The 13880-nt window shown below is 34.5% G+C and overlaps 1 protein-coding gene across 2 annotated transcripts in view; it reads left to right on the forward strand.

The window, feature by feature from the left end:
- Window positions 1-13880, forward strand: part of LOC148955074 (transcriptional adapter 1-like) — a 46767-nt gene that overhangs the window by 13222 nt on the left and 19665 nt on the right. For both annotated transcript variants that reach the window (XM_089108047.1, XM_089108048.1), the window contains 3 exons: window positions 975-1268; window positions 10442-10657; window positions 12056-12198. In XM_089108047.1, coding sequence (XP_088964173.1) covers window positions 975-1268; window positions 10442-10657; window positions 12056-12198 — 653 coding nt within the window. The remainder of the gene's footprint in view (window positions 1-974; window positions 1269-10441; window positions 10658-12055; window positions 12199-13880) is intronic.

Here is a 13880-nt window from a genome sequence, read left to right on the forward strand (position 1 = left end):
ACCTAGTAAGTATATGAAAACGTGGATTCAGCTTCGAACCAATTGTCTACCAATACAAGGAAAAGAAGTTTGGAAAAATAGAGAAGGTCCGGAAACGAAGCGTATTTGTCTAAAATGTGGTGAGAATGATTTTGGGCTGGGTCATTTCCTCCTGCGATGCCGGCGGCTTTCTCATATAAGGGGGGAGGTTTTGAAAGAGGGTAATGATTGGCTACTTCGGGGGATTTTGAGTTCGGATTCACCACAAACGGTAGTAGGTGTGGTGAATTTTGCATTGAAGGGTATGAGTGTTGATTAAGAGGATAGTGATTTTAGTATGTATTCATTTTATTTATCCTTTTTCTTTTCTTTTGGTTTTGTATATGGCTGTAAAAAAAAGCTTTAATAATACATTATTATTATTATTATTATTATGGTCTGTAAAAATACCTATAACACTGAATTAGTAGCTAAACTAATCAAGGTAAAACTTTGGAATTTTATGAAGAGCAATTTCATAATCTTGACACAGGTTATACAATTCTGATATAAAAGCTAAAAAACAAAACAAGAGAAACCTAATAAACAAGTAATGTGATGTCATGATAACTAGTGTGTGTATGTAGGTCGCGCAAGCTACCGAACGTAGCGATCGTGGGGGGGAGGAATGCTATGTAAGGTTATATTTTCATGTGTCAAAGGTCTGGAACGCCATTGGTAAGCACCTTTGGGCCTGAGCAAGTAGAGGGATGAAGAATCAATGAAGCCGGTTTTTTTTAGCCAATGAGCCGGTATTTTTGCTGAATAGCTCTATATTCTTGGTTTTGTGGTCTTGATGAAAGATGTGAGAATTGCCGTTTTGCGAAAATTTCTACCTTTATTTATTAATGAGTATTCAAAATGTTATGGAAACTTCCTGTAATAGAGTATTTCTGATTTCGAAATTTTGCTTTCTTAGATTTATAATCCTTTAAGGACGTTTCTTTCATTTCCAGATATCAAAAGAAGAATTCGATCGAAGATCCAAAGATCTAATACCCTTTGAACATTTTGGAATTCACAATAAATTAATCCTGTCCATTATTTCAAAATGTTATGATGTATGCTATTCTGAACCTCATCAAGAAAGCTTTGATTGGAAGAAAACGTCAATCAAACAAGACCTAGATCGAAATGTTATCTCGATGCACAAAGATGAAAATAAATCCATGGAAGACATCAGTACAAAAATGAAGCAGAAGACTGCAAGGGAATCTAGAGTTTTTGTTCAACCTTATATAGCCGGAAAAGTAAGTTTTTTTATGATAACTGTTATCTAAATTAAAAAAAAACTTAATTTAATTAATTGATAAAAAAAAGACTTTCCAAAAAAGAATTTTTTCAAAGAAAATTAAAGGCCATTTTAAAGTTAAGATCAGCATATACAAATTCCTGTTAAAATTCAAACTCAAAACCACCAGGAATTACTATTAAAGAATAAATGAAACCCAAAACGAACAGAAATTAAATAAACAATCATAGCAAAAAAGTTGCGTCATTGGCGCTTTACTGAAAATGAATTGTATCACCAATATTTTTTTGTACTTAATATTGAAAACAATCATTGAAATTACAGTAAAATTTTGAACTGATGAATTTTCAGCAATTAATATCATTATATATCAAATATTCAGTTCAAGTAATTAGTTCTTTCTAAAATTGTTCAAGACCCCTAAAATTGTCCCCTTCCTTAACTGCAAAAACCTAAAGCCTACTGCGTCATTGGCGTCTTAACTGAAAACGAATTATATTACAATTTTTTTCTTTTCCGATTCTTACAGCATTGAAAATGAAAATAAAATAACAGTGAAATAAAATCTTAAACTGATGGATCTTTAAACAATTAATATAATTATATATCAAATATTCAATTTGATTTTGTTTATACTTTCCAAGACAGTTCAAGACACATATGGTTTTCTGTAAAGCGCCATGACGCAGTAGATTTTAGACTTTTACAGTGAGAGAAGGAGACGATACTCAAACTCTTGTTTGTAGTAATTTTTGTTCTTTTCAAGCTTGATTTGCATATTCGATTTAATTTTCACTCGTTTTAAGATTTATTTATTCATTTACATTAGTATCTATTGTATGTTTGTTTGCATTGATTCTTTAGTTAATTTCTGTTCGTTTTGGGTTTAGTTTATTCTTCAATAGCAAAATATTTGTTTTTGTTTTAAGCTTGATTTGCATGTTCAATTTAAGCATTACTCACTTTAAGATTTATTTATTCATTTATTTTATTACTTGTTGTGTGTTTTTTTTTGCTATGATTGTGTATTTAATTTCTGTTTGTTTTGGGTTTTGTTTATTCTTTAATAGTAATTTCTGGTCGTTTTGAGTTTGAATTTTAACAGGTATTTGTATCTGCTGAGCTAAAGATTAAAATGGCTTTTACTTTTCTTTAAAAAAATTATTTTTTGGAAAGTTTTTTTAATTAATTTTTGTTCCTTTTTCTTTGCAAAGAGCTTGCTCTTTAGATATTTTTAAAAATACCTTATTTCCAAATCAAACTGTTTTTTTCAAAATCAAATGTTCATCTAAGTATTAAAACTAGTATCAAAGTAACAATATAAAAGTAAAAAAATGGGTTTGCGTCCACCTCGGAGTTTTTATTATCTCATGTTTGAACTATTTTTAACAAGATGGCTATCTCAAAACTTTTATCAGATGGATTTAAGGAAAAAGGGCCTGGGGGGGCTAATTGCCCTCTGATCTCATTTGACTCTTTAAAATGAACTAGAACTTTCCATTTTCAATCAATTGAGCCCTCTCTGAAGTTTATTCGAGCATCCCTTCTATAAGAACCATATATTCACCCGGGGCATAACTCACAACGTCTGTCCTCCAGCCTTGAGGGGTTGTGTCGACCCCGAGTTTTAATATCTGATGTTTGAAACTATTTTTAACAAAATGGTCACCTCAAAGTTTTTATCGGATGGGTTTGCAGAAGAAAAAGGCGTGGAAGGCCCTCTCTGAAGTTTATGGGAGCATCCCTTTTATAAGAACCATATACGGCCCCAGGACATAACTTACAGCGCCTGTCCCCCAAGCTCTAGGAAGTTGCGTCGACACCGGAGTTTTTGTTATCTGATCTTTGAACTATTTAAAAAATGTTTATCTCAAAGTCTGTATCGAATGGATTTGCGGAAAAAAGGGTGTGGGGTGAGGCTAGCTGCCCTCCGATCTCTTTTGACTCTTAAAAATTGAACCAGAACTTTCAATTTACTTGCAAAGGAGCCCTCTTTGAAGTTCATACGAACATCCCTTCCGTAAAAACAATACATGCACTCGGGGAAGAATTTGAAACACCTGCCCCCGGGCCCTGGGGAGTTGTGTCATAACGGGGTTTTTGTTATCTGACCTTTGAACTATTTTTAACAAAATGGCTACATCAAAATTTTATCAGATGCATTTTGAGGACAAAAGGCATGAGGGAGGGGGATAGTTGCCCTCTGATCTCTTTTGATTCTTTAAAACTAAACTAGAACTTTCAATTTCCAATCAAATGAGCCCTCTCTGAAGTTTATACGAGCATCCCTTTTATAACAGCTATATATGCTCTGAAGGATTGTGTCGACCCCAGAGTTTTCGTTATATGATCTTTGAACCATATTGAAAAATGGCTCTCTCAAACTTCTTATTGAATGGGTTTGAGGAAAATAAGGCGTGTAGGGATGGGGCTAGCTGCCCTCCGATCTCTTTTGACTCTTAAAAAGTGAACGAAAACTTTCAATTTCCAATCAAATAAGCTCTCTCCGAAGTTTATACGAGCATCCATTTCATAAGAAAAATATATGCCCCCAGAACATAGCTTACAATACTTTCGCTCGGGCCCTTGAGGGTTGCCTCGACACCGAATATTTTTTTACCTGACTTTTGAAGTATTTTTAGTAATATAGCTATTTTAAAACTATTAGCGGATACGTTTGGGAAAAACGGCGAATTGGGGGCTAATTACCGTCCAGTATCTTTTCACTGTCAAAAAGTGAAATGGAACTTTCAATTTCCAATCAAATGAGCCCTCTCTGAAGTTTTTACGAACATCCCGTCCATAAGAACCATATATTCCCCCAAGGCATAACTTAAAACACCTGCCTTCGCGCCCTGGGGGGGGGGGGCTGTGTTGACCCCCGAGTTTTTGTTATATGGTTTTGAAATGTTTTTTTTTAAATGGCCATCTCAAAGTTCTTATCGGATAGGTTTGAGGAAAAAAGGGCGTGGAGGGGGGGGGGCTAGGTGCACTCCGATCTCTTTTGACTCTTAAAAATTGAATTAGAACTATCAATTTCCAATCAAATGAGCCCTCTTTGAAGTTTATACTATCATCCCTTCCATAAGAACCATATATGCCCCCAGGACATAACTTATAACGCCTCCCCCGGGCCCTGGGGGGTTGTATCGACACTGGAGTTTAGTTGTATGATCTTTGAACTATCTTGAACAAAATGGCTATTTAAAAATTTGTAACCGATGCATTTGGAAAAAAGAGCATGGGGGGGGGGGGCTGGTTACCCTCCTATCTCTTTGGACTTTTAAAAAGTAAACAAGAACTTTCAATTTCCAATCAAATGAGCACTCTCTGAAGTTTATACGAGCATTCCTTCCATAAGAACCATATATGCCCCCAGTGATAACTTACAACGCTTGCCCCCGGGCCCTTGGGGGTTATGTCGACACCGGAGTTTTTGTTATGTGACCATTGAACTATTTTTAACAAAATGCCTATCTCAAAATTCTTATCGGATGCATTTGGGAAAAAAGGGCGTTTGGGGGGCCCTCTAATCACTTTTGACTCTTCAAAAGGACACTAAAACTCTCGATTTCCAATCAAATGAGCCCCCCTTTGAACTTTATACGCCGACCCCTTCCATATGAAGTGCATCTGGGGAAAAAAAATAATAAAACATTGGAGCTGTATGGTCTTTACTGTAGGCAACGCTATAAGCGTTACTTCTGTTAATTGTTGAAACATAGCCTTCCGTATGCAAAACCTACACAATTAACTAAATAGCTAGGATTGGCTAAATATCGCAGGATTTAGGCTTCCTGTGGACGAAACATTCATAATTAAAGAAATGGGTATGATTTGGGTAAATCCGAGAGGATTGGGGTTTTTCAAGGACAAATGCTCAGAAATCGTTTAATCTTTCCGTAGGCAAAATGTTCATTGTTGGTAAATGGGTAGGAGCTATGGTTAATGGTGAATGAGAGAAAAATGCACCTGATTGTGCACATTAGTCTTAAGATTATAGTCCATACCTCCGGTATGAACGCAAAACTGAGACCTTTTTTTCTGGGTTTGGAACGTTTCAAGAAAGTAGTTCATCATTTTTAATATAGTTCTCATAAAGCTTTTGAAAATGACTCCTAAGATTTTGATTTCATCTCAAGTTATAAGTCTTATGTTTTCTGTGGACGGAACTCTGGTTTTTAAAAAACTTAAACGTTTTTTGTTCTCTTCGATATCTGTATTCATCCTATGGTTCCTAGCTTAAAAATACGGAGGGGCTATCACCGTACTCCCCATTGGCTAGTTCTTGATAAGCCAGGTCAATGTTTTATTCCCGGATAACAAAAATCGCCTATTCATTTAAATAACGAGTTTGTTTGCGATTTGAATCATCTGATATGTACCATCTCTAGGGAGCAGGTACTACCTCCTGTATGGACGCTAAACTGATGCCTACTTCTGAATTTGAAACGTTTCAAAAGAGTAATTCATAATTTTTCAAGATAGTTCTCCTAAGCATATTAATTAAAAGTTTTAATCAAGTATTTTCTAGGATTTGCATCATTCTTAGGAGGGGTAGGTGGTCTCTTGTTTCTGCTCGAAAATAGCAGTTATTGTCACGTTAGTGTTATTGTTAGTCACTTTAGTCACGTAGTTATTTTGGCATTGATGTGGATTTTGATTAAACAATGCGATTTAAAAAAAGGAAGTAAAACAAACAAGAGAAATCACCTTTATCACAATTAAAAGTGATAACTTTTGCTAAGATATGAATTTGTTCTTTGTTTTATTTCACAATGCTAATGTTTACGTTTTAAAAAAGCCTAAAACGTTCAAAAATGGCTTTGGGTTAAAATAAAATTTAATTCACTGAAATAGCCGATGTCAATTATATTCAATCACATTATTTAGTGTCCATACTTCTAAAACTAACGAAAAATGTTTTTTTGTAAAAGATTTTCTTAATCTTTATTTTGTTTTTTTTTGGGGGGGGGGTGGGGGGGTCGGAGACGCTAGCGTGTCTTACGAGAAAGGAAAATCAAACCAAAAAACATTTAATTTAATAAGTCATAACGAGCCTTCATAACAAATATAATAAGTTTCTAGCTAAAATATATAAATAAATAAAAATAAAAATATAATCCAACGTTCTAAACCTCCTAGAGCCTTATTTATGTTTTTGCAAACACGCTTCGAAAAATTTCCCACGCCTGTTACAGATATTGTACAAAAAACAATCAGTCTTCCTGGATTAAGAACTCTGACAAGAATGACAATTGAAATATTTGAAGGAATTTTGACGGGTAGTTGTATTATATATCGCCGATTTCTGAACCAAAATTTGATCCTGTTTTCCAAAAAGGGAAGGAAAGCTAAGGCAGGTTGTGTATAAAAACAGAAATCTAGGCTACGATTTAATTGTTTTTTAGTGTACCTTTTCTTTTCTTCCCTCTTTTTTTAAGTGCTGAGGATATCTTAGCGGCGATCTTTGCCGAAATATCTGCTTTATTTTCCGCTGGCTGAAAATCATCCTTGCTCTTGGTTTCTTAATTAGTTTTATATTTTTGTTCTTCATGTTCTTCGTTTTTTGTTGACCGTCAAATCATTACAGAAAAAGGAGAATCTGGTTATCTGAATTGGGTAAGTGGAAAATTACATCAGTATGTATATCGTAACAGATTAGGAAACATCGGAAATTAAATTTTTCCCGGGAAAAACCTCCTTATACAGTTTTGGTTATAGTCGGCGCAAAATTAAAAAAGAGAAGTGTGGTTGAAAAATAAGCTAAAAACAAATGACACAAAACAGCTTAAGAAGGTTTAGAAGGTATACGGCGTGAAGATATAACTATTGTATGAGTTTTTGCGCAAAAAAGCGTTGTGAAATTTAAATAATTAGCTTTGTTTGTCAATTTTCAAGTGGCAACACTGAGGAAGATGTAATACTGCCCTAAAACACCTTAATTTTGAAAGGACCACAAGAAAACTCTTAGGAAATCCTTCTTCTCAGGTATAAATAGACCGAATATGGCTACTGGGGAAGGGAAATGTTTTAATTTTGATGTTCTTGGAACTTAAGATATTTTGTGTGGTCGTCCATCTTGAATCTTTGACGTTTCCAAGATGATAAAAGTTTTCTGCTTTGTACGTGGTTAGAATAGTATATATTTATCTTAACATATTATTAATGTACAAAAATTATTAAAAGGAAAGCAAAGGTCAAACATTTGGCAACGCGATATTTCTAAGAGTTATTTTAATATTTTTTAAAAGCGATATGACAATAAAAAAAAGTAAACTTATATTTTACATAACGAATGTGAGTGATGGGAAACAAGTGCTGATCCTTCTATACAACCGAAAACAAATAAAGAAGCAAAAGAATTATTGATTAGGTATTTCCTCTCTTTTCTTCTGCATAATATATGCACCCTTAAGTATTTATAGAGGGTTAATCTAAAGCCGAAATTTAGGAAGTGTAGCTACCCTCCGGGAATCAATGCCGTTGGTAGACTCCAAGATGACAATTTGAGAGAAACTTCCCAGAAACAGTTGAATACTAAACTTGAGAGTATAAAATTTGACTATGTAGATGATAGATGGAACAATCTTAAGAAGATAGTTTGTCAAGTCGCTGATGGTGTCTTAGCGAAGAAAGTTAGAAACGCTGCTAAGAATATTAGTGAAAAAGGCTTTATGTTTAATAGAGGGGAGGAGGGATTTTTTACAAGAATTATTCGAGTGATAGACCACATGAAAATAAGGGGAGTGTAAAGAAAGTGGAAAGCATTAAAATAAGAAATAAGGAGGTGTGAAGTGCAGGCCATAAATAAAATTGCTGAAGATCTGGAAGATGCAGTCAGACGGCATAATAGTAAAAATATTATACTGCCATGTTAATGAATTGAGAAGGAATGGCTAGTCTAAACTTAAAGATACTGAAAAATAGGGATGTTGCCCCAATTCTTCATAAGGAAAGAATTAAAGAGAGATGGGCAGAACATTTTGAGAATGTGCTAAACCGTGATAGAGTTACAGGAAAAGATATAGAGAAGAATGAAAAAATGTATGACAGTTTGGATGTGAAGGAAGATTTGTTTCTCAAAGAAAATTTAGTAACAGTACTAAAAGGATTATAAAATTATAAGGCCCGAGGTGCTGATAGTGTGTTTGAAGAGTTTTTTTTTAATGTGGTGGTTTGAAGTTAGAGATACTCTAACTTCACTTAAGATTATGAATACGAATTTTCGAAAAAGGAGAAGTACCTAGCGACTAAAAAAAAACCTTATTAAACCCCTCTTTACGAAAGGTGATAAGAGTGAGTGGTGTTAATTTTAGAGGTACTAGCTTGGTTTCTGTAGGGAGTAAATTGGTTAGTATGACGATACTTTTTAGACTTAGAGATGTGTACATAAAGTCTTAAGAAAAGAGCGGTGTGGTTTTGGGAAAGGAAGAGGATGCGTCGACCAAAGTTTCCCTCTGAGGTTAATAGTTGAAAAGTGCTTGAGTCATCAAACCCGTTTAGTCTTCAGTTTTATGGATTATGAGCAAGTGTTTGACTCAGCTGATAGAAGAGCTTAGTAAAAGTCCTATCCTTGTGCGGTACACCAGATAAATGCATTAAAGAGATTAGTGCTATATGTGAGAATAACATTGCTGCGGTTAAGGTAGGAAATGAGGTTAGTAGCTTTTTTCGTATTAAATGTGGAGTAAAGCAGGGTTGCGTCCTACTCCCATTTATATGGATCATTTTGATGGACTTCGCTCTAAGGAGCAGAGCAAGGGCAATGGGATAACACGGAATCAATTGGGGAAGGAAACTCTCCTAGACTTAGATTACGCTGACTATTTAGACATCCTAGATGGAAATGTTAGCACAATGAATGGATTTTTAGAGGTTTTAAGGGCTCAGGATGCAAGAATAGGTGTTAAACTTTATGTTAAGGAGACTAAGTCGCTAAGACCAGGAATAGGTGAAGTGGAAGAGGTGATCTTGGGTAACGAGTAGATCGATAGAGTGGAAAGCTTCATTTACCTAGGTAGTATTATTAGTATGTTAAAAGTGGAATTGCCAAGGTCCAGGGGTTTTTTTCACAGCCGAAAAAGGTTCGGAAGAAAAAGAACATAAGTCTTCGGACCAAGATTAGAATATTGAAAGCGAAAGCTACAGTGATGACAATGGTCAAGTATGGCTCTGAAGTGTGGGCGCTTCGGAAGACGGAGGAGGATTTGTTGGATATTTTCCACATAATTGCCTACGGATTGTTTCGGGTACCCGGCTGACTGACTTTATCTTAAACAGTAAGCTGCACGAAAAAGTGGTGCAATCCCGCTTTCCAGGGCTATAATGAGAGAAAGGTGTAGATGGCTAGAACATGTTCTGCGGATGAGGGAGGACAGATTGCCAACGATGGCCCTTGTCGGCCAATCGTACATGGTCAAGTGACAAGCAGGTTGTCCCCGAATTGGGTCGGAGGATGTACGGATAGATTTTAGGGAAGTGGGGACTTCTTGGGAGGGTGTAAAGAGGGAGGCTTTGAATAGATCGGGATGGGGAGGAGCAGGCGTTGCTGTGCTGGTCTCGGGCGGCTTGTTGTTGTAATGAGCTGTTAGTGGTAGTAGTTATATTTAATATAACTAATATATAATAGTATTAAGCATTGACAACCAACTCGCATATTTCTAACTGAATCTAGATCTTTCGCTTTTTATATGGAAAAAATTGCTGTTGATTGTTTAAGATGTGGTAAATTTCACGTGTTTTCTCTCTTAATAATTCAATTTTCACTAAAGAAAAAAATCTTATTCCCCTAAAATTTTTAAACATTTTAAAGGTTTAATACTTCGCAGCAAGAGGTAGTGCAATATCGTTTACAACAAAATAATCAATTTATACAGACCATTAAGATAATGCGAGTTCATTTGCATAGATAAAAATAAGTACTAAAAAAAAAACAAAAAAAAATCAGCCGTAAAATAAAAATTTAAAACTTTAACGATTCTATATTATTGGCTAAAATTAGTTTTACTATGAGCTAAAGGAAGTAGAAAATTGTGCCCCAAATACAAACTACAAATGACCTTCACTTCATCTAAGCCAAGTCATTGAGTTTTCATTTGGTTGGTGTGCTTTTTCTTTTGCTCCGAACTTGCAATGAAACTTTTTATTTTGATACTTTTTGCTTTTTAGTGCCAAGTTACCAAGATTAAACCCCCTGCTACGATGTCACTGAATGTAGATCTCATTCCTCATGGCCAAGAAAAACCTAAATCACTTTTGTGTGCCAATGAATTTCGAATTCCTGATGTGGTTTTACTTCAGGGAAGAATACTCGTACATTCATTCGATTGGGACTTAAATGGGACGGATGAACAGGCAGTTCATATCCTTCACAAAGCGGTTCATGTAATTTTTTTTTTCTTTTTTTGCTATTTCATAATATCGGTCGTGTAATAGTATCGGTATTTTAAGGTAGTAATAAATTCAGATTGTGTATAGATTCTTCCTGTGTCTTACGACCTTTACATACATACATAAATATTGGAGCCAGAACCCCTATAAAAAATTGTTCTTGGTTAGTTGGGGGTAGGAGAAGATGAGTCACTCAGAAAAGCAAAACTATGAAACAGCTTTGTATACTTTGGGGGATGCCTTGAATTGTGGATATATCAAAATTTGATGTTTTTACTCACCTTGGTAGGTATTTGATGGGTTGATATTGACATTTCAGTGCTTTATTGACAACTGGAGCTATTTTTTTGTTGAAGAAGTTGCATGGTCATGTTGTGTGTTGTTTTGCTACAATTTTGAGCAATACGAAATCTTTTTTGTCTTTTTTGAACAGTTTCCCAAAAAATTAAAAAAAAAGCGGAGATAATAGAACTGCTCCGACGTTATAGGTTAAAAATTCGGGATTGATTTCGTGACTTATATTAGTTTTTATAAGTCTTTTTCTTCATTTTCCAAGTAACTAGAGAACTTACAGTGACTGGATCAATAAATGGGGAAAAAATAGATTTTATTTCGTATATCAATAGCCTACATAATTAAGTTTTATTAGATCATTCTTGGTTTATTAGAAAACGTGACTTAAGACTCATTCACAATAAGATTTTACTAATACCAAGATTTTTAACTAGTGCCAATTTGAGCCAACCAGAATTTTTCAGCCAATCAGAAAATTCGATGAAAAATCTGATTGGCTGAAGTTAGCGCTAGCTAAAAATCGGCATTATTAAACTTTCATTGTGAATGGGCCTTCACACGTCTCCCTTTGCTTCTCTCCTCACCCTATTTAAGAAGGAAAAAATAATAACTTAATTAATTGCACGCTCAAAATAACTAAGCACACCCAGAAATGCATTTTACAACTGAACAGGTGTTCAGTTGAAATTTTACTGAACATCTGTAAAAATAAATAAATGCAAAACAAAGGTTTATTGATAGTGTATGGTGATGTTTTCTTATTTGGACAGGTATCGATGGGTCGTCGGATAAAGCTCATTTTTAGGGGTTCTTGCTGGGGTTTACTTTGTTTAAGGCAGTCAGGCCGCATTTTGTTTTGACGTGCTGCCCTTATAGGTTTTACTCTCTATGGAACGTGCTTCGATAATTCATCTGATGGAGGGATAACTTTTAATCATAGTTTTAGATATATTTCGTATTTCATATGTATATATCTTTGTATTTCTTAGTCCATCGAAATTTTGGCCTCTTGCCGAAAAGAGTAATAAGGAAAAATCTTGTTTTATTTAAATTTTAGGTGTTAGTTTAATTATAAAAAAAAATTACTATCTACTTTAGGGATTCATAAAAAATATCTTGAGTGTCATCAGTAAACGAAGGCATGGTTTTCAATTGGGTCAAAGCGAGACAGTTCATTCTTTTGGTCTAGACGTACCTGATCCGTGGTTGCAAAATACATGGAGCGTGCCTTTAAGCAATAGGTAATTCTTTTTCCTCTATGAAATATTTATTTTAGCCCGAACTCCATGTGACCTTAAAAGGTTTGGTGTTAGTTTTAGGTGTTAGTTATATTTTGGTGTTCAGTTTTTTTGTGAGGGGGGATAAGTTTTTTTCTTTTGAGACAGTCCCGATTGCAGAGGACCATAATATGCCCTGTAGCCCACTGGACCGTCATGGTATGCAATGTTTTTTTATGTACAAAAAACAAACAAACAAATTTCTATGATTTGAACTCGGCTCTTATTTCTCACTAAAAATCAAATAATATGACTAAATAATTATATAATAATAAATAACTTAAAACCATATTTTTAAAAATTTATCTAAACTTGTTCTCAAATCAGTGAGCTAATGTGGTATTTTCGAGGCAACCCTGATTGCAGTCTGTACTGATTGATTGCCATGTACTTGACCGTCATGGTGTAGAATGCTTTTCTTGTGTAAAAAAAATTATAATTATCACATATCAATATAAATTATCACATAATAATAAATAATCGATCAATATATTGAAAAAAAGCTAGCTAAACTTTTTCTCAAATCTATCAACTAATGCGGTATATTCAGGAACTCTGAAGTGTAAGGTACTCTTCATACATGATTCAGAATTGTGACAACAGAAATATTTTCGGGGGGGCCAGAAATTTGTCAAATTTAGTACAAGGTTTTCGCCAGAAATGTGCCAAATTTATTACAAGGTTTTCGCCAGAATTGTACCAAATTTAGTACAAGGTTTTAGCCAGGAATGTGTCAAATCTATGTAAATATTTTAAATTTTATGTATGTTTTAGTTTACGCCTTGGATAGGGACATTCTGGTGTTGATAGGGACATACTTGTGCTTAACTCACAGCCAGGGTTTATGACCACTTGCGTTTATATCATGCTTCTATGGTGCTTTATTTTGTAGGAATTACTAAGCTCACAACTTTTTTAATTGAGTCTTTTCAAGCAGGATATCTGGTCCATGTCCGTTGATTTTTTAATATGAATTTAAGGGCAGGGAGATCTCTTAAAACTTTTGTGAGTTTCAAGATTATAAAGCTCATAATAGTATCACAATAGAAGCTCAATTAGTATAAACAATCGTAAGCAGGTAGAAAAGTTCCCAACATGTGTTCAATCACTACCAGAAACAATAATTTGGTCGTACAGCTCGCAATAGATGGTCAATCCTTATAAACAATCATAAGAAGGTAGAAAAGCTCACAATTAAAGTTCAATCAGTATAAATAGTTAAAACAAGTAGACAAGCTCACACTGAAAGCTCAGTTATTATAGCGATCATAATCAGGTAGAAAATCTCACACTAAAAGCTCAATCAGTATAGAATCAATATAAACAATCATAAGCAGGTAGAAAATCTCATACTAGAAGCTTAATCAATATAAACAATCTTAAGCAGGTAGAAAAGTTCCGTATAGGTGTTCAATCATTATAAGAAACAATAATTTGGTCGTACAGCTCGCAATAGATGCTCAATGATTATAAACAATCATAGGAAGGCAGAAAAGCTCACGATTAAAGCTCAATCAGTATAAATAGTCATAAACAGGTAGACTAGCTCAATGACAGCCCAATTATTATAGCGATCATAAGCAGGTAGAAAATCTCACACTAGAAGCTCAATCAATATATACAATCTTAAGCAGGTAGAGAAGTTC

Source organism: Artemia sp. Qi Xiang Cuo, chromosome 2 (genome assembly GCF_049724085.1).
Source record: "Artemia sp. Qi Xiang Cuo chromosome 2, ASM4972408v1, whole genome shotgun sequence".
Lineage (NCBI taxonomy): Eukaryota > Metazoa > Arthropoda > Branchiopoda > Anostraca > Artemiidae > Artemia > Artemia sp. Qi Xiang Cuo.